Raw genomic sequence first — 26,307 nt, forward strand, 5'->3', positions numbered from 1 at the left:
TATACAGGAGTGTGTTAGTCTTTTATAAGCACCTTAAGGATAAGAGTAAGATCTGTTCATTATGAGGCTTTTGCACTGTACCTGTATTTCTGGTGTGAGGTTCTAAGGACCAGAGCTGTTGTGGCAGTTGGAGAAAAGGACTGGATATTAACTAAAGGATGAAGATAGAAAAACACACAATTTTGGGACCTCCCTATCTTATGAGTATGGTGTCTGGTATCAAAATGTTCTGTAATATACTTCCAGAACAATTCAACAAAACTATCCAAGTCTCTCGGGGCACTTGGGTGGCTCAGTCGGTTAAGCGTCTGCCTTTGGCTCAGGTCATGATCCCCGGGTTCTGGGATCGAGCCCTGCATCGGACTCCTTGCTCAGCGGGGAATCTACTTCTCCCTCTCTCTCTGCCTGCTGCTCCCCCTGCTTGTGCTCTCCCCAACCCCCCCTCTGTCAAATGAATAAATAAAATCTTAAAAAAAAACTATCCTAGTCTCTGATTTCAAGGAACTTACAATAGTTGGGGAGACAGGATACACATATAACAAAACCGTTCAATAGCAACACATAGCATTGTATTAAGTAAAAATAGGTGGTTCTGAAAATACAGGCTACAGAAGTTGAGAGAACCAGGAGATCAGTGTGGGTTAAGGTAGCTGGAGAACATTTCGTGAGGAGGCAGTGTATAAGTTAATTTGGGTAAGAAGAAGGGCATTTGGGAAGAGCAATGAGAATGAACAATGGGAATGAGGTAGATTGGATATTATGATGTTATTGAGAAAAGGGACAGTACTCCATCTACAACAGAGTATTTCCTTAGGGGACTAGCTAGAGATGATGCTGGAGAGGTAGGAGAGGATAGATTACAGACGGCTTTAAAATCTCTGTAGACCTTAAGCTCCATGTAGACATTTCTATCTTGTTCACCATTATAACTCTAGTACTTACCATAGAGAATGGTACATAGTATATTTCAATGAAATTCTGTTGAATGGATTCATTGTGTAGATGAAGACACTGTGAATGTTGAGGCTTTATCTGGAGATCAGTGGGAATGCACTGGAGGTTTTAGAATATGAAGATGCCATAGTATAAATAGTGTTTTAGGAAAACTGTTCTCAAGGTAATAGGCAGAATGACCTGGAGGAGGTGCAGACCAGATGTGGGGAGAGCAGCTGGGCTATTTGTGTAATCATCCTTTGGGTGAGAAGGGTTAATAATGGACTGAGGATAGCCGGAAAGAAGAGTTATTTTGAGACTGAACCAACTGGATTGTGATTTATTGGCAAGTCTTTCGCCTAGAATCCAGTGAAAAGATGTTGTCAAGATGGATAAATGAGTTAATTTTTGTAGTTGGTAGTTGAATTTGAGAATTTCTATTTTTATTACTTATCTTTTTTCTCGTATTTCCTTCCCCACATGATCATCTGATTCGGCTTTCTTTGATGATGCTCAATTATCCACCAATTTATTATTTTTTCTAGAGCTATTATGTTCATGTGTTCTTTGAATACTTCTGGATTGTCAGACTTATTATACATATCAGGATGGATTTGGGAAGTGCCTACACAGAAAATAACTAGAATATGTATTGTGAGCGTGTACAGAGGACTAGCTAACAGAGAAGGGAGTGAGTGTGAATTGCTGAAACTTGGAATTCTTCTGCCAGTCTTACAGGTTAAATAAGATACTGTGATTGTTCTCAAAGTTTAAAATTCCACCTCTTCAGTTTATAACTTCTGGATCTGGTGGTTTTTGTTATATTGCTTACTACCATCAAGCTCTACCATCAACGTTTATCTTTTGGGCACTAGAAGACTGTTTTTGTATTTTCTCGTTTTTACCCTGGCATATTGAAAAAGTGGATTTGTTTGGAGTGCTCGCCCTGGTGTCCATTCCAGCCCAGCTCTGACACTTCAGAGTAGAAACAGTGAATCAAATGTGTCTACAGGCATTCCTTGAGTGTCTGTTCACCCAAGACGCCAAGTAGGCTCAGCCCTGCTTTGCAGGGCTTTACCTCAAAGGTCGCGGAAGAAAAGTCCATCTCACCCGGACGACTTCGAAGGGGCTCGCTGGTCGCTAATTTTGCTTTGACCGCCGAGCGTGAGCTGCCCAAGGCCTTCTTCCCACTAAGGGCCAAGCCCCCCGGGGCAGTCGTGGTCTTCCTCTCCGGCCACGGGCACCACTTAGGGGAGGGAGCAGAACAGCTCTTTCTTGCTTTCTTTCTCTGGGACCAAAAGCAGGAGGCTGTAAAGCCACTAATAAGAGCAACAATATTATTATTAATTATTTTAAATTAAGAATCCCAGTCGGGGGAGGGGAAGACGCAGACCCTTACTGCACGCCCCACCTCGCTCGGGGACAAAAGCCCCGCCTGGCGCCGCAGCCGAGCCGGCGGCGCGTCCCCAGCAGCCGCTGGACAGGGTGGGCCCGGCCGGGGCGGGGGAGGCGGGGGAGGCCCGGGAGGCCGGGAGGCGGGGGAGGCTGGAGAGGCGGGCCCCGCCCAGCGCGGGCCGCGGGCTGTCAGCGTTGCCGCGCCCGGCGGCGGGTCTCCACGGTCGCAGCGTCCCCGCCTGCCCGCCGCGCTGCGCCCAGCGGGCGGCCAGGTGTCCTGCGGGCGGCGTCCCCGCGCTGCCAGCCACCTCCCCACGGCAGGCGGCGGGCGTGTGCGCTGGTGTGCGTTTCGGGGATATTTTCCTCCCCACGCCCTGCCGGGTTTCTCCTCTGCCCTCCCTGCTTCGGCTCCTGCTGCCTGAACCATGTCTGCAAGGGGTGAGTGGGGACCAGGTGGGCACCGTCCCCCGACCCCGCGCCAGGCCCGGCGGGGCAGGGCGCGGACCAGGGCGGGCCGGGCAGGTGCGGAAGGGCGAGGGGCTGCGGGAGCCGCGCTGGCCCCAACCCGGCCTGAAACTTTGGCAGCGGATCCCTGGGCTCTGGGCGGCGGGGGGTGGAGGGGGGCGTAGAAGGAAGCCCTCGCCCTTGACCTTGATCCCCGGATGTGGGCGAAGCCTGAGGGCCAAGGTCGGTGCCTGGCTCACCTGTGCGAGCCGCACGGCTGGGTTGGGAGGGCGTGGGGGATGGGCTTCCCGTTGCTTGTCCTGCTGGGGAGCCGCCTGAAGGGCTGTCCAGGAGAGAGGAAGAGGTATTTTTTTCCTCCTTTTTGTTACCATTTTGCAGCTTGATTATGGAAGGAATCCAGGGCTTGATGCAGTAAGATTTAAAGCTGCAGTGCTTATACCCCACTAAAAAAAGTAAATTCCCTCTACCTGTACTCCTCTTAGCATTAATCTTCATCCCCCACCCATTTTCTTTCTGGAGTGAAACAATTACTGCAGGTAAAACTGGGTGAAAGTAAAAAAAAAAAAAAAAAAAAAAAAATCCAAATTGCTTTTCAGGCAAGAGTGAGGGGAATGTATTTCTTGCCATCTGGAGCCAGTGGTGATGCTGGTGAGAGTGGGTTAGTCATAGCTCAGTGGCTGCTACTATGAGTGAAATATTAAAGAGATCAAGTCATTGTGCAGTTTGCTAGCAATTAAAATGAGTGACTCGATTGCTTTGCCATAAGCATTTAAGGAAAATATTGATTATCTTTAGAAAGGGTATTTGCAAAGCAATAAGTACCACCCTTTTGATACCCTAAAACTTGTAAGAGGAGTTGCAGAGTTGTTTTTGTCTCTCTCTCTTTTTTTTTTTTTTTTTTTGACTCTGAAGGGTTAACCCTGCTTTTGGAGGGGGGCAGTTAAGGAATTTAATAACATCTGTTGGATGATTTAGTGCTGCTTTTCAGGGTTCGCTCTGGGGCATGTAATGAATAGACTAATTTCTAATGTTTAAATTCCTTTTTAAGGAGACTGGTCTTTGTTGATCTGGCCATATGGTTGGTTGGTTCCATACCTGGAAATGGGGTGGTAAAGGTTAGGTGGAATGACAGAATTTACATTTGTAAATACTGGGCTCCAGAGGTGACGCGAGGCCCCCAGATACTACCTGCCTAATGTTGCCTAATGATTTGTGATTAAAGAAAGAAAAAGGAGGGTGGGACAGGTATGTTTATAGGACTCTGGGTGTGTGTATGGATCTTCCAAGCGACCCCAGCTGTATAATCTCTGAACTGTGTTCTAACACCGAGGCTTTTGGTCCTGAGCTCTGTCCTAAGTACAACAAGGAACATGGGAGGAATATCGCTCATAGGTTGTAAAGCTCTCTGTGGTCAGAGTCCACTTCTGACCCAGCTTTACATCACCCAAACCCCTTAGTACGGTACCTTGCCTACCATAGGAGCCACATAACTACTGGGAACCTGGTATGTCCTAGGAAGCATCAAGTTGATTAAGAAACCAATTCCCCCCACCCCCACCCCCACATACACGTACCTGGAAGTTTCGCCTTGTCTCTGGCCCCTTCTATTATGGGGTCTCTGTGGTTTATCTGAGGATATGAATGAGGATGGCCCCAGGGATTCAGAGGGCTAGAGCCCTGGGTTGGGTTTAGATATTTCCCAATATTTCTCAACTATTTCTTCTTGAACCTTGTTTCAAGAAGGATGATTTGGAGTCAGACATAGACATGTGACCCAGTTGTCTTGTTTTCTCTTCAACTCTGTTAATAATTTTGCATTTAACAGTTAAAAATCTGACTAATAATATTTTTGCAGGGGCAAAAACCCATGATAATTAATATCAGTTATTGCATACTTACTATGTTAGGTACTTTACATGTATTAAATCATTTAATTTTCACAATAACTGTCAAGTAGATACATTATTACCTCCCCATTTCACAGATGAAGGAACTGAGGTATTGAGAGATTGTGTAATTTGCCTGAGCTCAAATAGTTTGTAAGTGGCCGGTCCTGATTTCCATCCAGGTCTGTCTGACTTCTGATCACATCACTTTGTTTTACTGCCTTTTCATTATTAGTCCTTTGAATATTATAGTAAACATCCCAATCATTGATTTACCAAGAAGAGAGAGAAAATGCCCTATACTTGAGTTTAAAGGAGATGGCCTTTGTAAGGAAGTTGGAATTCCCAATACATTCATGGGCATTTGGTAATCACAGAGTGAAGGAAAAAAGGCCACTTGATCCGTGCTATTATTAACTTGCTATTCCCATTCTGTTTCCTCCTACTTCAGTTTTGAGGACCAGAACACCAGAACTTCTTACGTATTACCAACAACTCAGGATTTTTCTAATGTTTTTATGAAGCACTTTTATTTTTATGAATTTATAAAAACAACAACAAAAACTACCAACCAATCAACCAAACAAACAAAAAAAAAACAGTTCTAAGTGATTAGCAGAGTACCTAGTAGAGTAGCTGTTGAATTGAGCTGGTGTGGAAAAATGTCTATTTGCCATTTATTTTTTACAAAAGATGTTAAAACTCTGAACTTTGCTGTGGTTTTCTAATTCAGTATCTGCTCTCACCTATACTCCTGAAAGAAGAGATAAAGCTTCAGGGTCAGAAAGTTAATATGTCTATTTAAATACCTAATTTATAAGTGGGAAGGTCTTTAGACATTTGGAAAGATAAATTTCATTGATCTAAGAAATGATCTCTGCTTATTTCTAATATCTAGGCTTATAGGTTATGGTGGGGTAGAACTATTTTTTAAACATTGAAAACTATTGAATTTCATAAAAAAGTGATTTTATTAAAAATTTTAGAGAGAAAAGATCATTCTTTAATTCATCTGGCCTTTAAGATAGAAACAAGGTCCTAAAATTCAATTCACCATTCAAGCTAACAATAAAAAATATTCTTTAATTTCGTGATAGGGCAAGTTAAGACATTCCCATCTTGTGGTCTTTTAGAATATTTTCATCAAAGGCTTTTAATTTGGTGTTGTATTTTTACTACTAAAGGCCTAAATGGAGCCATCATATCTTGATTTTTGGGTTGCCAACTAGAGGAAATTACCACACTTAGAATAGAGTTTCCCAAACTGGAGAAAATAGTCTAGGTAATCTTTTTAAAATGTTGATTCCCAGGCCTCATTCCAGATCTAATGACTCATAAACTCTGAAGGCAGAGCCCCCAAATCCATGTATGTGAAAAGCTCCCCAGGTTATTCTAAAAACCGTTACAATACAGCAATAAAATCATCTGGAATATTTGACATACTGATGTGAGGGCTCTGTTTCAGATCTACTGAGTCAGAATATTCATGGAGAGGCCTGGGAATCTGAATGTTTAATCGGCCCCCAATGGATTCTTATGTACACGCAGATTTGGCAGCAGCCACTGAATTAGAACTTGTTTCTTCTAATTCAGGGTTCTGTATCATCCAGCAAGTTTTGAAAAAAAGCTGCATATGAATTATAAAAGTAATGTATTACAATTCATTAGTAATATATTAATATAATAAAAATATTTTATATTAGCAAGTTAATGGATATACTAAATATTTAAATTATAAAGTAATATATTATAAATTCAAACAAATATATAAAGTTAAGAATGAGGCATGGCAAGCAGTATGTACTGTGCATACTGCCTGGAAGTTTCTATCTAGTTAGATTTGGTTAAATATAATAAATATTAAGTACCTAGTCTGTACAAGACACGTGGCAGTGTACACATAAGAGATCACATAAGAGATCATGAGCCCACTAGCTTTTCAGAAGCTTGAGTCTTGAGAAGAAAGGTGCAGGTGTGTGTGGGTAGAGTCCATTGCACTGGCAGAGAAAGACCTCAAAGTATGTATGCTCTAGAAATGTTAGATCATAATCTTTGCTTTCAGAACTTCCATAAAACTGGAAGAAATCTGAATGTTCATCCACTGGGGAACGAGTGACTAAGTTATGGTACATCCATATGATGGACTATTATGCAACTATTAGAAAGAATGAGTTAGATCCATAAAGTGTTTGGTCTGGAGCGAGGGCCATGATACATTGTTAAGTGAAAAAGGGCAAGTTTTAGAATAAAGTGTATGTAATACATTATCCCAGTTTTATAAACTGAGAAGAATCCATACGTGTGCATATGTGTGTGCTCGGTGAGCACAGAGAATACCATAGAGCGGTACACACCAAGGTTACCTCAAAGGCAAGGGTGGGGAGAGGAGACAGCTGGCTTTTCTTTGAGTACATCATTGTGTTGTTTTCTAACAAGTAGACATAGTTTGAGAGAAAAATCCAATAAAGAAAAAATGTACAGTTCCTCCCCATTCATTCATTTTTTTCAAGTCAGGAACATAGGTTTTTATTCATTTATTCAACATTTATCGAACACCGTTACATGCCAGCAACTGGTGAACAGGACCCAGTATACATTGTCAAGGAGCTCACAGTTTTATGGAAGAGACAAATACATAAATACTTATAATAATAGGATATGCTGAGAGCAGAGAGAAAGAGAAAGATAATATGGGATATATACAGTATTATGGTGATACAAAAGAGTGGCCCTGAATACAGCTGTGGGGGTAAGGACTGTGAGATCTTGAAGAAAACAGACTTGTGTTCTTGGAGAATGAGCTGGATTCTTAGATGAGCCAGATGACAAAGGATGGGATTGAGGGATGGGCTTTTTCGGGACGGGGCATAGAAAGGAAACAGTACGATGTGTGTTGACCTGGAAAGCATGTTGGTGCAGGATGGCATGCTTGCCAGGGAGAGGAGAGCCAAATCTCAGCTGAGTCAGCAGATGGAAGAGGGTACTTCAGGGAAAGGCCAAGGATGTAGGGAGTTTTGTTTACAAGGAACTGTGGTTCCAGACAGCACAGTGGAAGGTTGTAAGTGGTGGAAGATGTGCAGTCAGAGGGAAGAAGCACAAGACGGAAGGGGATGAGAGGGGAGAGGAAATGAACAGGGATGGGGGCTCTTCATTGTTTCCATGAGTCAGACTGCAGGAATGAGAGAGAGTCGGATGCAGTTGGCCTCAAGTGTCCTCACTTTGGCATTAGGGGCTTTGGTTGCAGACGATGCTGAGTCCTGGGCAGTATCTGCTGAGGGCCGAGAGGCAGTGAGGGCTGCCATCAGCTTTCTAGAGTAGCAGTAAAGCCCTCTGCTGGACAGTGGTTCCTCCACGGTGTTGGGGTGCAGGGGGACTATAAGAATCAGAGCTATACTCTTTTTGCTGACTTCTTCCGCTTCCATGTTTATGGTGGGGCTCAACCAACTTGTCTCTGTTCATTGATAAAGGGGGGACTTCCGTCCTGTTTCTTCTTTCTCTCTCTTACTTCTTCCTGGAATTGGATGGCTGTTATAACTACCAGTTGCATCACCTTTATCAGTTTCTCATGGTGATGCTATAAAGATTAATGCATGGAGGGTTTTTATTTGGTGTCATATAGGGTCCATTTTTCTGGCCTGTATTAGCTAAGTTTTTCTCCTCTGAGTTACAGAGCCTCAAGCGGTTTATCAAACTGAAGACAAGACATTTTTGAAAGCCAAGTTTAGCCATTATTAGTTTTGATATGAAAAAAAATCAAAAGAGCAACACATTACACTTCTAGCACTTGTATTTAAAACAAATGGGTTGTAATTCAATAAATAGATTTTTTTTTTACATAAGAGAAATAGTTTTTGACATCAGTATCTCATAAGTGGGAGAATCATGTTTCAGAAAAGATTTTCAGAAGATTAAATTGTTCCCACATTGTATCTGTAAATAGCATTACCTTTTATTTATTTATTTATTTTTAGTTTTGAGACCTCAGGTAGAAAAGTTTGAGTTAATCATATTTTCTCAGGTTATGGCTCATTGTCATCATCAGTTCGTCCGACTGATGAACTGATCTATCTATCTATTTATTTATTTTATTTTATTTTTTTAAGATTTTATTTATTTACCTGACAGAAAGAGAGAGAGCGAGAGAGGGAACACAAACAGAGGGAGTGGGAGAGGGAGAAGCAGGCTTCCCACGGAGCAGGGAGCCCGATGCGGGGCTCGATCCCAGGACCCTGAGATCATGACCTGAGCCGAAGGCAGACGCTTAACGACTGAGCCACCCAGGTGCCCCTCTATTTATTTATTCTAAAGTTTATTTATTTTTTTAGTAATCTCTAAACCCAATGTGGGGCTTGAACTCACAACCCTGAGATCAAGAGTTGCATGCTCCTCTGACTGGCCCAGCAGGCGCCTCTCCCACTCCTTTTTTTCCACGTAGGCAACTATTCTAATACACTTGATATGCGTGTTCTTGAATTTTATGGATGTTCTGTTTGTATTATGTCTGTGTGTTTCTGAGGATTAGTCAAATTCTTAAATAACTGATTTGATGAACACGTACATGTTTCTGATCTTATTTGGAAGCTTACATCACTTAATATGATAGCATGCCTTATTCTGTTAGGGACTAGTTATATCCAATGAAAAAAGGTTAGTCCTCATCTCAGAAGAACATAAACTGAGTTAGGGGTGTGCGTGTGTATGTGTGTGTGTGTGTGTGTGTGTGTGTGTGTGTGTAAAGTTATGTACACAGCTGACAAGAATAGGATGTGATAAAGATTATCATTTAGGAGTAATCACGCTGGTATGGGAGGGTCAACTAATTGTGGCTGCTGATAACCAGAGCAGCTTCGCTTCACAGAAGAGATAGGATCTGGGTTGGACCCTGGAGGATGAGTATGAATTTGGCAGGCAGAAAATAATGATGCGCATTCCTTCCAGAAGGGACAGCACAGGTGGAAACATGGAGGAGTGAGAGTGCAGTGTATGCGGGGAGGAAGAAGTCTGGGGAATAGGGGGCACGAGATTTGTGGTGAGGGGAGGAAGAAGAACAGGGAGACAAGGGGATGATGTATGAAACTAGTAAGCCTTTACATCAAAGTCTTTTCCTAAATAGAGAACTGCAAATGCAGAGAAGGGAAGTGAGAGGTCTGTTCCTGGTAGCATTTAGGTAACAACTCATCCCTGGTTGTGCAACTGCCCACAATACACATTAGAAATGGTATTTTTTCACCAAATAATGCTGCAGGGAGTTACATTTTCTCCTGACCGCAGTTCTCATTGAGGTAGAAATCTTGCCAAAAGCCCACTCTTGTGTTTCCTTTTATATGGCAGCTTAGGCTGTCATCCTTATCCTTAGCTTCATACTTGCCGCCAGAACATCCCAGTGCTAAGAATGCTGGCACATGGGAAGGTTGAATACAGAAGAGCCAAACAACATGCTCGTCTATAGCAAGGGGAAGGATGAGGCCATTCCCCCGGGAGAAGTGTGTGTTCTTAACTTGATCCTATTTTTATATGCACCTTACCAGCTCCCTCAGTTCGAGGGAAGAACAAAACAGCACTAATTAATGGAGCCCATTAAAATGAAAGATGAAATTTTGTAAAATTTATGGAATATTTCCTTTGAGATGGTAAATTAGTCTTTATCGTCTTTTATGGGAGAAATATTTCTTTTTCATGAGCCTATGGTTTCAGGTTCTTCTCTAACTTCATCTATATTAGTATTCATTGATATAAGTAGTACTAATCACTTGATGCACTTTGACATTCCAGTCACAAATGCTACTTAGTAAGACCTCAAATGTACTTCACTTGTGGCTGCCCATTATCTGCTTAATCCCTGGTTTCCAATGTACTTGGATAGAGAAAGGAAAAGGAATGTGAGTGGTTAGCATTTCACCCTGGTTAAAGTAGCTGTCTCTAGGAATATCATCCTTCCGTCCGTCCGCCCATCCATCCATCCATCCATCCCATAAACATCTGTTGAGCCTTCCTAGAGTTCATAACCATACATAAATCATTGAAAACCCAGCTGTCTAGATTTGTTGTCTTCTGTAGCCCATCTTGTCTACCCATCTTGGAGACAGCATGGCAAGGTTCCACAGGTACCTATGACTCTAGCCTATGGAAAGAACAAGCCCTCCGTTTCCTGCAGGCTCACCTGAGGCACTTCCATTCTTATCTCTTGTTTTCTCACATGCACGTTAGGGGATGCTCTTTGCTGCCTTTGTGAATACCTCATGGTCTAGAGCACAAGTATCATCATTCTGTCACAGACAGAATCACAAACCTGAGGCCAGAACCAACTCACATACAAACTGGAGAGGAAACTGTTTTAAGGGTAAAAAAAAAAGATAGAGAGGGACAGAGAATGATAGAGGAAGAGAGAGAGAGGGAGAATATATGAGAGCAATAGAGGGATTGATGTAGCTACAATAAGATTATTAAAAATTGAAAATAGATTGGATTTGAGTAAAAAAAAAAGGAAGTATTTGCTAGTATAAATTAATTATTACATTTGTTCTTTATTGAGAAGAGAAGCCAGTGGAGTTGCATTTTATGTTAGTTATAAAAGGGAATTCCATTTAAGAAAATATATGCTTTCTTCTCTCCTCTTCCCCCAAGAACAGAAATGTCAACCATTTATCTGTAAATTTCTTGACAGCAAGCAAGAAGATTGTGATGGGCAGTAGTTAACTCTTTTGGCCTTTTGACCTTTCTCACTGATAATCAATCAGATAATATTTATTCAACCTTTCTCCCAAAGTAGCCAGATTTATTCCAATTCTCATCCATTTCTGGACTGATGATACTGATATATTAATTAATGAAGTAATTTAACAAATATTTAATGAACACTCTGGGATAAGGATTGTCATGATTTGGGGGTAGAAAAATATTAAAGGGGGTTGGAATTTGTGATTGAATGAGGCTGGGGCAGTGAGGGGCTGATCAACATTTATTGCTCACATTTAAATATATACTGTGTTTTGCATGTACCAAATAAGTCATCAGACAAATGGGATATTTCTGTGTAGGACAAATGCTAAACCTATGGGATACCGGACAACAGTCAGACAGTAGGGCTATCCCAGGCAAACTGGGACCATGGCTTTCCTAACTGATAGTTTCTAGCCAGAACATGCTTTGGTGAGGTTGTATTCTTTTGTCTCAGAAGATACAATTTTGGTCAATTTCTGAATATCTATTTGTAATATTAGCTACATTGTATATTATCAGCATCAAAATTTAAATTAAATACTGGGCTGGCTATTTCTTCCCCATAAATCTAGCACTTATCTGGGCTGTTCCCTTTCATGGCAACTTGGTATGTTCAGATGTAATTACTACTAGAGACAAACAATAACATTTAGTACAAAGTCAAACCCAAATGAATTTTTGGTGTATTTGTGTTTTCTTTGGGGGGGGTGGTAATTCACATTCTAAAATAGAATTTACCTTCTATTGGGGTAAATTATCTAGTGCAGAGCTATTATGGAATGGAAATGTTTAGTGTCTTTGGTCCCTCTATAGTCATTTTATTTATTTTAATTTTTTTATTTTTTAGAGGGGGGAGGGGCAGGGGAGAGGGAGAGAGAGAATCTTGGAGCCCAACGTGGGCCTTGGTCTTACAACCCTGAGATCATGACCTGAGCTGAAATCAAGAGTCAGACACGTAACCTACTGAGCCACCCACGTGCCCCCACCCACAGTCATTTTAAATGAACGGTTCTTTTTTTCCAGTTAATGCAGTTTCAAAGCAGCTTTAAAATGTTTGATTTACCTATGATTATCTTTGGACTCACTCCCTACTTGATGACTCTCTCCAATGTATTGGAGATGTATTTCCCTAGTACGTTGCATTATTTTATTGGGAAAATTATGTAATATGCATTTACTACTCTAAGGAATTTGTTCATATTTTGTTTTACGATAACTGGATGGGCAAGTCCTTATTTAGTAGATGTACATATAAAATCCTTTGTCTTACTGAGCCCTCCATTAGAATAAAAGAGAAAGCAGGAGTTGTGGGTCAAGCACTCAAAAATTACTTGCTGATTAATTAGAGATCATATGACTTTGGTCCTTTGTTAGATAATTCTTTTTTTCGGGCTTATAAGAGGAAGCACTCTACATACAAAATGATTACTGTTCACATTTTAATAAATTAAAGTTCTTCATACAGTGTGTTCTTTCTGTAGCTCTATGGTATCATTACATATGAAAATAATACTTTGATGGTATATATAAAACTGTTACTCAATTCATAGTTTTTCCTAAAGAAAATACCCTGTCATATGTTTTGCTTAAGACTGTGTCCATGGTCTTTACTCATGCTTTTCTTCTCCAACTTATTGAGAATTCATTTACAAAACACATCCACCACAGGGTAGCCACCAGAGAACTGAATGGTAACAATGCAGGGAAATGAGGATAATGAAGTAAACAGCTATTTCTGGCTTTCAGCTCCAAATAGGAATGAACAGAAGGAGAGGAGTCCCAGAGTCTGGGGGAAGGAGGGAGGGGGGAAAGCCATAATTTTTAAATGTTACAAAAAATGTAGAAAAGAGGTTTAGGTTGGCAATCTCTAATGGATTCCAGGGAGACTTTTGTTGTTGTTGTTCTGTGTAAAACAAGGGAATCTTTATTTTGATTCATTTAAGCAATTGGGTTAAGTAATGAGCATGAGCGTCCGTGATGGTTTAGTTTTCTCACCAGCTCCTTAGTTACTGTTTATTTGAGGAGAATCTATTCTGTGGCTAGACTTTATAGAAATTGTAGAAATATAGTTATAAATCATGTATTCGTGTGTCCAGTCATTCAATAAGTATTAGCTGAACACCTGCTAAGTGCTCAGGTTGTTCTAGGTATTGGGGTAAGACAGCCACTTACCAAATAAACATATAATATGACAGGTGGTGATAAAGGGCTATAAAGAAAAACAAAGAACAAGTAGAAGAGAGAATGCTAGGGAAATGAGAGCAGGGAAGGTGCTTTTTTATATGGGATGATAGTGGGCAGCCTCTGATAAAGTGACATTTGAGCAGGGACCCAAAGGAAATGAGGAGGGTCATGCAAATTTCTAGACAGTGTGTTTTCTAGACAGAGGGTTTTCTAGACAGTGAGACAAATAATGCAAAGGCTTGAGGTCTATCTTGGGGACCAGCAGGGAGGCCAGTATGGGTGGGTCAGAGAGGACAGACGAGAAGGAGGAAGATGAAGTTGCAGAGATGGGGGGGGGGAGGGGATTGTCATCCTTGCAGGTTACTGTGAGGACCTGAGTTTTCCTCTAAGTGAGACTGACTGAGATAGGAGAGCCTTGGGTAGTTCTCAGCAGAGTTGTGACTTGATTTGATGGAATTTAAAAGGATTGCTTGGTCAACAATGTGGAGAATAGGTGGTAGTGAGCAGGAAGACCAGTGAGGAGGCTACTGACCATTATTGACCATTTTTGTAATGGTCAGAACAAGAGAAGATGGTGACTTAGACCAGATAGTAGGAGAGCAGCTGGTGAGAAGTCACTGGGTTCTGCAACTATTTCTAAGGAAGTGCTTATAGGACTTGCTGGTGGGTTGGAAGCATGGAATGAAAGGGAGAGAATTGAGGATGCTTCCTTTTTTCTGTCCCTTTCTTCTCTTTTCTCCCTCTCCTTCCCTCCTCCCCTCCTCCTCCTCCTTCTCCTCTTCCTTCTTCTTCTTCTTCTTCTTCCTCTTCTTCTTCATCTTCTTCTCCTTCTTCTCCTTCTTCCTCTTCCTTTTCCTCTTCCTCCTCCTCCTCCTCCTCCTCTTCTTCTTCTTCTTCTTCTTCTTCTTCTTCTTCTTCTTCTTCATCTTAGCACTTGTGAGTATGGCATGTAATTAACTGTAAGTAGAGGAGCTAGGACCTACAGAGGGATGGGGAAGAGTATAGAAGCAGCAGGTTTGAGGAGCAGGAAATCAAGCACTCTGCTTGGACAAAACATTCTATTATGAGGACATTTATTGTGCCCATTTTACAGAAGAGGAAATGAGGCAGAGAAGAAGTAACTTGCCTGAGACCATCTAGCTAATAAGTGGTTGATCCAAGATTTAAATTCAGGTCTTGTTAAAGCCACAGTATGCTCTACCCACCATAACACTGCCTCTTTATATTAGGCTGAAATATATGCCAAGAAAATAATGTATCTAGTATTTATTTCTTAATTATTTATGATTTCTCATGAGATAATTTTCTGCATTTTTAAACATGGCTTGTATTTAAGGAAAAAAACCTGTTATCACATTGTTGCAAATTTTACTATGTGTCAACATTATCGTTAGCACTGCAAAAATGCTACTGAAACATGAAGAAGCATATGGCATTCATTCATTCATTCATTCACTCATTCACTTTGATGTAATCACTGAGTGCTTGCTATGAGCCAGGCTTAGGGGGGTGGGGGGAGTGGGGGGTCCTAGCTCCTCTACTTACAGAGCTCTCTGACTAGGGAAGGTGAGCGAGCTATGTACAGAAGCTGCAAGGGGCCAATGATGTGATGGTGGTACATGTAAGATGTTGAAGGAGCACAGAGGAAGGACATTGGTCCATCCTGGTGGATATTGGGCCAAAGAAAACTTTACAAGCAAGTGATATTGGAACAGGGCCTTGAAAAATGAGTGGAGTTTGCAAAATGGAGAAGTGGTAGAGAAGTATTCCAAAACAGGAAACAGCATGTTATTAGAATTTTAAAAAATGGTAATTAAGCATACTAAGCATTAAGAAGAAGACATTTGAAGTGAAGTGTAACATACAGGAATGCTATGAGGAAAATTTAAAAATTACCTTCGGGAACATGAAATGTTTAAGCCATTAGAGAGAGCTACCGTGCTCTCGGATAACAAAACACCATCTTGTAAAAATGTTCATTTCCCCTAAATCTCTCTGTAAAAGAAGGGAAATCCCGATTAAAATACCAGCAGACTCTTTTTAAGAGATATGGCAAAATGGTACTGTTCTTCATTTTGCACAGTGAAATATATGAACTTCTGAAACAGAAGTATAATTAAGAGAGATTAGCCTAACTGAATATTAAAATGATATGACACTACAATAATTAAACCAATTTAGTTTGGAGAAAAAATCGAGTCGTGGAAAAAGATCAGTGAACACATCTATATGGAATTTAGTTATAGTAAAGTGGCATTTTTTTTTAAGATTTTATTTATTTATTTGAGAGAGAATGAGATAGAGCATGAGAGGGGGGAGGGTCAGAGGGAGAAGTAGACTCCCTGCTGAGCAGGGAGCCCAATGTGGGACTCGATCCCGGGACTCCAGGATCATGACCTGAGCCGAAGGCAGTCGCTTAACCAACTGAGCCACCCAGGCGCCCCGTAAAGTGGCATTTTAAGATCTGTGTGAAAAGAGAGATTATTCCTTAAATAATGTGGGTACAACTGGCTGTTTAGAAAAAGTCAATATGGACCCCTCTCTTACTCCATATGCACATAAATTCCTAATGTATTAAGTAATTAAGTCTAAAATAAATGAAGCAATAGATGCCCTGGAAGAAGACACAGGTGGTTTATGACCCAAGAATGTTAGAAGGCTCCTGACTGTTTATCAGGATACAAAGCCTTAAAGTCATAAAAGGAAAGGTAGATACATTTAGCTACATAAAAATAAAAGACTTCTGTGTGGTTAAAAATACCACATTCTTCATTCTGGCTTGCGATGCTCACAAGACACCAGCAGAGCTGACCTGAACCCGGCCTCCTGCACCAGAAAAATCCAGCCAGCAGGTAACAAGGAAAGAGGCAGAGACAGGCATGGGATCCCACCAAGGGTCTTTTTGAAAGCTTGGCAAGTGCTTTGACAGCGTTATTAGTGTGAGAGATCACCTGAGGGCCTCACTGAAGTTTCACTCTGTGCACAAAGCAGGCTGGACAAGTCGTGAGGATGGCATTCACTTATTCATTCCATAAACACGTAGGGAGAGTTTGCAGCACTGAAGGGTATAGAGCAAGACTGTAAGGCACAGTCCCTGCCTCAGGAGGCCACGTTGGATCAGGGATTGATATCCCTTTGTGATTGGAAAGTCATGGTCATGTCCTGCCTTCCGGAACATTCACACTCCTTAGGCTAGTCTGGTCTGAGGCCTGAACCCTTTTCCAGACAGTTATAGGAAGGACACTAAGTGGTTGTCTATGTTAAGGTTCATATCAGGCTTCTGTGATCCCGGCATACCTTCATCGTAGAAAGAGAGGTAGCAAGGTGGGAGTGTTCTACTCCTGGAAAAGGTGACAAAGGAGCAGGGGGAGCTGGCCAGAAGTGGCAGGCTAATGAAATCATTTAGCTCAGCCTTCTCTCCTGCCACAGCAGAGCTGTGTAAAGGCGTAAAGGATATTTATTCGCTGGTGTTCAGAACATTGGCTCTAAGTGAGCATCCTACTCGTGTCTCTTGAAGATGAGCCTGCCCTGGTTCCCTGAATCCCTTTGATTAAATCAGGGCCTTGCTTTGGAGGCATCCTTTTGCCCTGACTTCTCTGCTAATAAACATAATTCGAACGTGGTGGTACAACTCTGCTTATCCTCCAACAGCTATGCTCCCCCACCCCAACACCAGACTCTTTCACTTTGGCGTCTGTTAACTGAGCAGAATTGTCTGTAATTGGTGTCTGTTAACTGAGCAAAATTGTCTGTAAATTCTGAGGAGCCAAGGACCACGTGTTACACACCTTTTCCCAGATCCTAGCCCACCTGAGAACCTGAAGCTGAGTACACGTTTACTAAGTAGTTATTGAGAGCATTGGGAGAAACGGGTTGCCATGCACGCAGTCCACAGCTTGGTGGGACAGACACGTGACGGGGGTGGCTGGAGAAGGTTTTGTCCCGGAAATTTCTCAGTACTTCGAGCTGAACTCCTGTAAGTTGGACATGATTTGGAAGTTCATTTCCTCATACGCCTCTGCTCTTAAACCTGACCGAGACACAGCTGTGTTTTTCCCACTTGGGTAGGGAGTGTTTGACATGCAGCTTCTAACGTGATGCGTCGTGTTCTTTGGTGGGCTGCATCCTAGAAGGAGTGAGCCTAGGCACGTCAATGTGGCTGCTGTGGTGGGCAGTCACTGCTCCTGGCCGTGCATTCCGTCTCACTACGTTACATGTACACCAGGCATCCTGAACCTCTCCCCTTGCCCCTGCTCACACCCACCCTCCTCATTCCCACCCATCAGCAGGTGCCAGGATGGGGCGGGGATGCCGGGGTACACATTCGTTATGTTGTGGTGCCCGCTGCATTTCAGCTGTCCTAGCCCCCCTCACAGTGTCCCTCAGCTATTTGTAAGAGTATCCTAAGGCATTGTCTCCCGTGGGTCTGGGAGAAGGTTATGTTCAAACATCCAGCTTGGCTAAAATCCTGCTGCCTTGGTGTACACAGCTTTCTTGGGAACTGCTGTTTTGAGGGGGCCTCTGGTCACTTCTCCCACTCCCGCCCATCTGGCCACTAGTCTCCCTGAACTGGTTTGAGCTAAGCATGGCCAGAGGCTCTTCACCACGGCATAACCAAGACCAAGGTGTAACTTAGAAAACTAACTAAAAGCTTTTTTTTATTATTTAAAAATAATTAACATATAGTGTATTATTAGTTCCAGAGGTAGAGTTTAGTGATTCATCAGTCTTATATAATACCCAGCACTCATTCCATCACGTGCCTTCCTTAATGCCCATCACCCAGTTACCCCATCCCCCCAGCCACCTCCCCTCCAGCAACCCCCAGTTTGTTTCCTATGATTAAGAGTCTCTTATGGTTTATCTCCCTCTCTGATTTCGTCTTATTTTATTTTTCCTCCCTTCCCCTCTGTTCATCTGTTTTGTTTCTTAAATTCCACATATGAGTGAAATCATACGATAGTTGTCTTTCTCTGACTGACTTAGCTCAGCATAATACCTTCTAGTTCCATCCACGTCGTTGCAAACAGTAAGATTTCATTTTTTTTGATGGCTGAGTAATATTCCATTGTACCTATATACCATATCTTTATCCATTCATCTGTCCAGAAAACTAACTAAAAGCATTTTTAGGGGTGCCTGGGTGGCTCAGTCATTAAGCGTCTGCCTTAGGCTCAGGTCATGATCCCAGAGTCCTGGGATTGAGCCCCGCATTAGGCTCCCTGCTCAGCGGGAAGCCTGCTTCTCCCTCTCCCACTCCCCCTGCTTGTGTTCCCTCTCTCGCTGTGTCTCTCTCTGTCAAATAAATAAATAAAATCTTTAAAAAAATAAATAAATAAATAAAAGCATTTTTAATCCTAAAATCTCTAATCTTAACGATCCAGAGAAAGTCTTTTTTTTTTTTTAAAGATTTTATTTATTTATTTGAGACAGAATGAGAGAGAGAGAGAGAGCACATGAGGGGGGGAGGGTCAGAGGGAGAAGCAGGCTCCCCGCCGAGCAGGGAGCCCGATGCGGGACTCAATCCGGGGACTCCAGGATCATGACCTGAGCCGAAGGCAGTCGCTTAACCAACTGAGCCACCCAGGCGCCCCAGAGAAAGTCTTTTTGACATAAAAAAGGAATATACACATATACTTAAATTCAAACAAAAATTTTAATAACAAAATGAGAAGTGATAGGTCCCCACCCCCTAAAGGAACTACTATTATATTCTCTTGAGATTCTCTTCTAGAAAAAAGTTATGTATTTACTAGGACACTAAAATCAATCCATCGATTACCTATAAAACTATGATCTACCTGCCTACTTCCTTAAAAAAAAAACCACTTTGCCTTTTTACATAATATATCTTGAGATCTTTCCATATTAGTACATACAGATATAGCTCATTTTTATGACTGCGTGATGTTCAAGCACATGGTTGTACCTGTACCTGATTTAAGAGTCCTTTATCGATAGATACTTTGCTTGTTTGCTTTAATAGGCTATGCTACACCGAACATCTTTGTGCATATATCTTGTTGAGATTTTTTTTAGAACAGTCAGAGGTATTAGACTGTAACTTTTAATGAGGCTTTACTGATAGTTCAGAGAAACTGGAAAACGAGCATGGTCCAGGGAAGACCTCAAATCCTCCTCTGTGGTTGACTCACCCTGTGCTCTTTCCTGGGCTGCCTCTTGCCTCCCTCCCCCACTCAGCCTCTGCCCAGCTAGGAGCACCTTATTTCTTCAGCGCTAGAAAATGTTACAGACATTTCCTTCATTTATACCAAGGCACAGACAACTTCTAGCCCTGAGGAAAAAATATTTATTTCTCCTTGCTTCATCTAAAGCCAACCTCATAGCATCTTCTGTGATTAATTTCCCCAGAATGATTGACAGCAAGAGATCAATTGCTTTTAGGACAAGATCATCACAGAATAGTCTGGTGCCGATATATTTCTCAAAGGCTGGATTGTTTATTCTTATTCATGGTCTCTTATTACACTCCATCAAAAAAAAAATCTGAAAATTAATTCTTTTTAAGGTTGACTCCAAATGTGCCCCCTTAAAAATTATCCAAATGGCAGGCCCTCTACAATAGGCAGTACAAACCCATGGAAGGATTGGTGATGAAGTGGGGGACCTGCATTCTTCCTTGAGCTCTGTTCTCCTGCTATGTGATGTGATCATGGGCACAGCATACATCAGACCCCCTCTTAGAGCCCTATTCCCTATTCCTTTCTGTTCCCTAGATGACCTTGAAAGACTCTTCCACTTCCAAGTCCTGAAACCAAAAATGAATTTCCAAATCCAATGACTCAATTTTACTTTGACTCAATTCCTGTAATGCTTAACTCTCTGCTGGGGTTTCAGCCCACAGGAGCAGAGTCTGGAAGCATCTTAGGGAATGTTACTTGGGCAGAGGGGTTGGGGAAGGGGCTGACTGTCATTGTGAGTCATGGCACTGAAGTTTTAGGCTCTTTATCACTTTCACTTTTGCAAGAGGTGACTCCTAGTTTACCAGAAACTTCTGAGAGGTCTGTGATGGGTTGGGTGTTTTCAAGACAACAGCAATGAGAAGTTTGTTAGTGAAAGGAGAACATCCTTCTTGAGTCTGGTTGTCTTATACCATTTCAAATGATGATTATAGGGTCATTTGGTCATTTGGGTCAAGGATCCCAAACATAAAACTAACAGAGAGCCTGCTTTGCTCTTTGAAAGGGTCATGTGATGTTCATTAGGTTTGCTGGATGCATTTATTTGGATGCATTGATGGATAAGGCTTAACATAAGAATATCCTTTCTAACTTATAAAAGATTTTGAATGCCAATGTTGTATGGAGTAGAAAGAACCAGCAAAATGTCATCATCTCCTTGGTTTTTTTTTTTTTTTTTACATGCCTCCTACTGTTATTTTTGCTGTAAATCGAACAAACAAAAAATACCAAAGATGTATTTGGCAAAGAGGAAATGCAAATTTGGGAAATGAGGATTGCCTATTTGAGTGTCCATTCAGAACAGTGCTTCTTTACCTCATACAGCTCCTTGACTTTGCAGCAAAGCATCAGTGCCTGAACATTTTTCTTTCTGGAATCAGAATGAATTTGGTAGTAAAGAAAGGGTCTCCACCAAGCACTTCAGTCTTCGGGATCATGATAGTCAAATTATACAACATCTTTCTCAATTACAAAAAGGAGGCATTGATGGATAAGTAAGGGAAGGAAGGCTCTTACACACTTATTGGCTGTGTTATGGTAAACACAATGATTTCTACTTTTGTATTATTCATTGCAAAAGAAAATATCTCTCATGAAATTGATGTTGGGTTGCTAAGTGAAATTTGTAAAATATGACTTTAATGCCAGTTAGGACACATTTATTTTGAAAAAGTATTTTTTACTATCCTATTGATGAGATCATAAAAAAGAGATGACATTTAGTGGAAATATATTTCATTAATAGAATGCCAGAAGAAAATGTTTTATTGGGAATTGTTATCATATGCAATATACTTCTAAAATTTAGCAGAATCCTTCTGGAGGTCATAAATATCGACAACATGAACTATGGCTAAAGGGATGTGCTCTGCCTTCAGCTTTGTTGAGAATATTATCAACAACATTTTAACGTTCCAAACTGTCTCTTTTCAAATATATTTCCTAGTCTTTCTTTGGGTTTTGTATTCTGCTTAAACTAGATTATGCATATATGTGCACTTATTATGGAGAGTGTTTACATTGGCTTTTCTAAAGAAGTTTTGATATTGATTTAATAAGGTTAACAACATCACCAGACTGACAGAGCCCCTCGTGGAGATAATTTGGCAGGCTTTACTTTATTTGGGGAGCAATATTCATGGATACTCTTATCACCCCAATAGTAAAAACAATATCTTGCTTAAACCTGTCCGCCTAGCACCCAGTGCATTCATTCCACAAAAATTTATTAAGCACCTGCTATTTTGGAGTGGTAGATGCAGCATTGCACAAAACATTAAAAAAAAAAAAATCCTTGCCACTGGGAACTTACGAGGAAGCATACATCTTGAGTTGTGTTATTTCATTTATGTAAAAATGGTATTTATGAAATATAAGTAAATTAGGTAGTGAATATCATATGGTGATGAGTGCTCTGGAGAAAATGAAGTAGGGGTGGTGGTAGGGGGCAGAAAGGGCAGGATGGGAGAGATCAGAGAAGGCTTTGTTGAGAAGATGGCATTTAAACAAAGAGGAGGAGAGAGCGCAAGCCATGTGAGAATGTGCAGTAAGGGTTTTCTAGGTGGAGGGAGCAGCCATTGCAACCCCAAGCAGGAATGTGCTGGGAGTGTTCCAGGCACAGTGAGGGGGCTGTAGAGAGATGGTGGGGGTCTGGGGGACAGGTCATGTGCTGTCTTGTGACCCACCATAAGGACTTTGGCTTTTACTCTGAGTGAGATGCGAACACTTGGAGAGTGTTGAGTGGACCAACACGCCAGTTAAACATTGACCTGAACAGAACAGACCTGATCTGTGGCTTTAGGCTTGTTTACTTATATAATAGTTGGTCATCTTTGGGTTTTGTGGTGTGTGTATCTGTGCACGCACCCAGAGCCAGCACGAGGGTGAGGGGTGTAAGCCACGACCATGAGAGTGATACCTTCTTCTCTTTTGTACTCTAGACACCTAACTCCCCTCACCGTCCCCCTGCCCTGCGTGTGTGTTGTTTTAATTTGTGAATAACTGTGTGAATAAAACTTAGCTCTGGCTACTGTTACAATTTGTAGCTAGCAAACAGAGTGTATATCCTGTATTGCAAATCACTTCCATTGTGGGAACAAGAAAGAAGCAAACGTAGCCAACGGATAATGGGCAGCCATTGCCAAACATTTGGCTTAGAGTGCTTGATATAGTCCAGAAGAATAGCTACAAGAGGAAGACAAACCCCTTCCTTCTGTGGTTTCAGAAAGGAAAAGCTGTAAAACTAGATAACCATGCTGTGAAGGGTGTGACTAAGCTTAGAAATCAAGATGTGTGATGATAAATCACTATATTCTCGATATACCCATGGATTTTGGAATGGTACACCAGTGAAATTACTAGGCAGTCTTAATTCTAGCATGTGGTTTGAGCTCGAGACTAATCCCCTGGGACAGAGATTACAGGCAGGTGTGACTGCTGTCAACATCTCAGCTGCCATCCTTGCCTGGTCTTTTGTGATATGCACCAGGGTGTCTTAATTTTTTTTTTTTTTTCCGAATGCAAACAAAATGGAGGGAACAGATGAATTTATTGGACGTGCATACACATCGAACAGAGCACAAGACGGGCACACACAGCAGATATGACTTCTGAAGCTCTGGGGCTATATTAAAACATGCTCAGATAACATTTTCATTGCTGCCTTTTGCATCTGTCTCTGCATATCTGACAGTAGAAGCATAATTTCAGGACTGAGCCGCATTTTCCCCTCTGGATCGCTTTTTTCGTATAGATTGCATGTTGTAACCTGGTCAGCCAGAGACAGTAGCTAATTTCATGTCTGTTTACTACTATGTGTGTTTTCTAAGAACTGAAAGATAACAGAGACAAATGATAGCTAAAAATATAATCAGCCCAATTCTCCAAACTTAGTTCATGACTCCCATTAAAATGAGAGTTATTTGAGGACAGGACTTCACTTGGTCTATAATTTTCCCCCCCATTGTTTTGGCAGTTCAGCAGCTCAAGTGCAATCTTGTCATGGTTTCCAGTGTCTGCTAAAGCTTACTAAGTGATTAAGTTCAGGTAACGCTCTTCCTAAATTTTGACAATGTGTAAAGAAAACAATCGGAACATATGGACAGCAGTTATCAATATCAGTTATATCCTCTTTCTACTTCATTCTGTGTATCATGGCTATTAATTTTCTACAACTTGGCCTTGATTGCATGGCTTCCCTATCAAAAGCTTCCATGACCCCCATTGCCTCTTGAATTACCTTTAGATTCCTCGACCACTGTAATCAAGGCTCCCTTGTGATAACTACCAGAATGTTTTAACTTTTTGGAGGGAAGAGATGAATTTATTTGGCATGTCGACACATTGAGCAAAGTAGAGAGACAGGCACAGACAGCAAAAAACGACTTCCAGATTAATTAATTTTCTGTAGCTTGATTGCATGATTGCAATGACCTCCTTATTGCCTCTTGAATTGCCTTCAGATTCCTCTCACGTGGCATTGAAGGCTTTTCATGACCTGGATAGCTCACTTCACTTTTCTGTCTTTGAAACCTTTGCTTAGATCAAGTTAGATTGTTCATCTTTTCCAAACACAACTATGCTTTTGACTCTGTTTCCACCTGGAATGCCCTTTTTTTCACCCGTTTCTGACAAAATGGTGACTATTTTTTAAGGTCCATTTTATATGCTATGAAGACTTTTCTTTTGAGAGAGACTTCCTCTGCTTTTTTGGTCTCCTGAGTAACAATCTTCCTTACATTATGAAGATTCGTGTGCTTGTTTTAATTGTATTCCTTGTATTTAGAAAGGGAACACTTTTTTTTAAGTAGACTCCACACCCAGCGTGGAGCCCTTTGCAGGGCTTGAGCTCATGACCCTGAGATCAAGATCTGAGCTGAGATCGAGAGTTGGATGCTTAACTGACTAAACCACCCAGGTGCCCCTAGAAAGGAAACATTTTTTAAAAGATTTTATTTATTTATTTATTTATTTGGGGGGGGGTGTGGCAGAGGGGGAAGGAGAGGGACAAGCAGATTCCTCGCTGAGCATGGAGCCCCACATGGGGTTTGATCTCACAACCCTGAGATCATGACCTGAGCCGAAATCAAGAGTCAGATGCTCAACCGACTCCACCACCCAGGTACCCCTAGAAAGGAAACATTTTTAAAGCTACTACTTATTGAGTGCTCACTATGTGCCAGGCAGAGGGGCATTATAGCACTGTAGTTAAGACGAGTCTAGAGCCAGACTGCCTGGGTTCAAATCCCAGCACTGATGCTTACAGCTGGGTGACCCTGGACAAATGCCCTCCACTCTCTGTGCCTTTTTCCTCATAAATAGCAAGTGTCTGATAGGATTGTTGAGAGAATTACATGAATTCACACCAAAAAAGGATTTAGGACAGTGTTTAGCACATAGTAAACACTCATTTAATATTAGTGATTACTGTTCGCAAACATCATAATATTTCATCCTAAGAAAAATTCCAGGGGGTTTATATTATCCCCATTTTCAAGGTAAGTGAGAGTAAAGATTCAGCTAGTAAATGGCAGAGCCAGGATTTGGACCTTGGTTTGTTTGAGTGCACTATGGGTTTTACCCACTTAAAAAAATTTTAACATGGTGCTGTGTACCTCAAAGGTGCTTAATAAATATTTCTTGAGTTGAAATTATGGAGCAACAGAGTATACAAAAAAGAACACGGGTTTTTGAGTTCAGATTTTGCTTCTGCCTCCTACCGGCTGTGTGAATTTCAGGACATACTTAAATCTTCCCTGCCTCAGATTCTCCTCCTTTGTAAAAGGATGGGAATAATAGTTACTCCATAGAGTTAGGGGAGTAAATGTGCAGATTAAGTGAGATAATCAGCATTAGCTGCCTAATGTATGGAAAGTGCTTGATGACTATGTGTTCTTTCCCTCACTTCTATTATTATTATTACTGTTATTATTAAATTATTATCATTGTATTAGCAAGTTAAAATACCACGAGAGACATAATTCTGATAAGACGCATCAACCTTTCAAAAAAAAAGTGCTGGTCATTGTTATTCTAGTAATGGCCATGAAACAGGAGAGGGGGCAGTCTTATGTTAGGGGGCATGATTTAGAAGTTTGGGGTAGGGTTAACCAATATCCTCTTTCAAAATGCAGTGACATGGAAAGGTCTTACAAATGAGTTCCTTTTATCTGATTGTGTTTCTTCTGTTGTGTTTAAAGCAGCCAGCACTGAGGAGAAAAGGGCTTTAGTTTGGAGGAGGAAGCATGAGGGAAAAGTAGTTTTTAAGTTACAAGGACAAACCTAAGCAGGAACTAAAGTTCCATAAAGGAGCCTGGCTAACTGGAGGACTATATGAGGGATGAGAGATAATTTACAGTCAGAATCACCCCAAGATTGGACCATTAACCTTTTAATAACATTTGGGGCACCTGGGTGGCTCAGTCGTTAAGCGTCTGCCTTCGACTCCGGTTATGCTCCCAGGGTCCTGAGATCGAGCCCCGCATCGGGCTCCCTGCTCTGTGGGAAGCCTGCTTCTCCCTCTC

The 26,307-nt window shown here is 41.5% G+C and overlaps 1 protein-coding gene across 1 annotated transcript in view; it reads left to right on the plus strand.

Annotated features, from left to right (window-relative positions):
• The first annotated feature begins 2,482 nt into the window (after window positions 1–2,482).
• The window catches only part of ABLIM1 (actin binding LIM protein 1), a 291,491-nt gene continuing 267,666 nt past the window's right edge, over window positions 2,483–26,307 (plus strand). The window contains exon 1 of the mRNA XM_078077085.1: window positions 2,483–2,766. Coding sequence (XP_077933211.1) covers window positions 2,754–2,766 — 13 coding nt within the window. The 5' untranslated portion in view covers window positions 2,483–2,753. The remainder of the gene's footprint in view (window positions 2,767–26,307) is intronic.

This window comes from Halichoerus grypus, chromosome 7 (genome assembly GCF_964656455.1).
Source record: "Halichoerus grypus chromosome 7, mHalGry1.hap1.1, whole genome shotgun sequence".
Classification (NCBI taxonomy): domain Eukaryota; kingdom Metazoa; phylum Chordata; class Mammalia; order Carnivora; family Phocidae; genus Halichoerus; species Halichoerus grypus.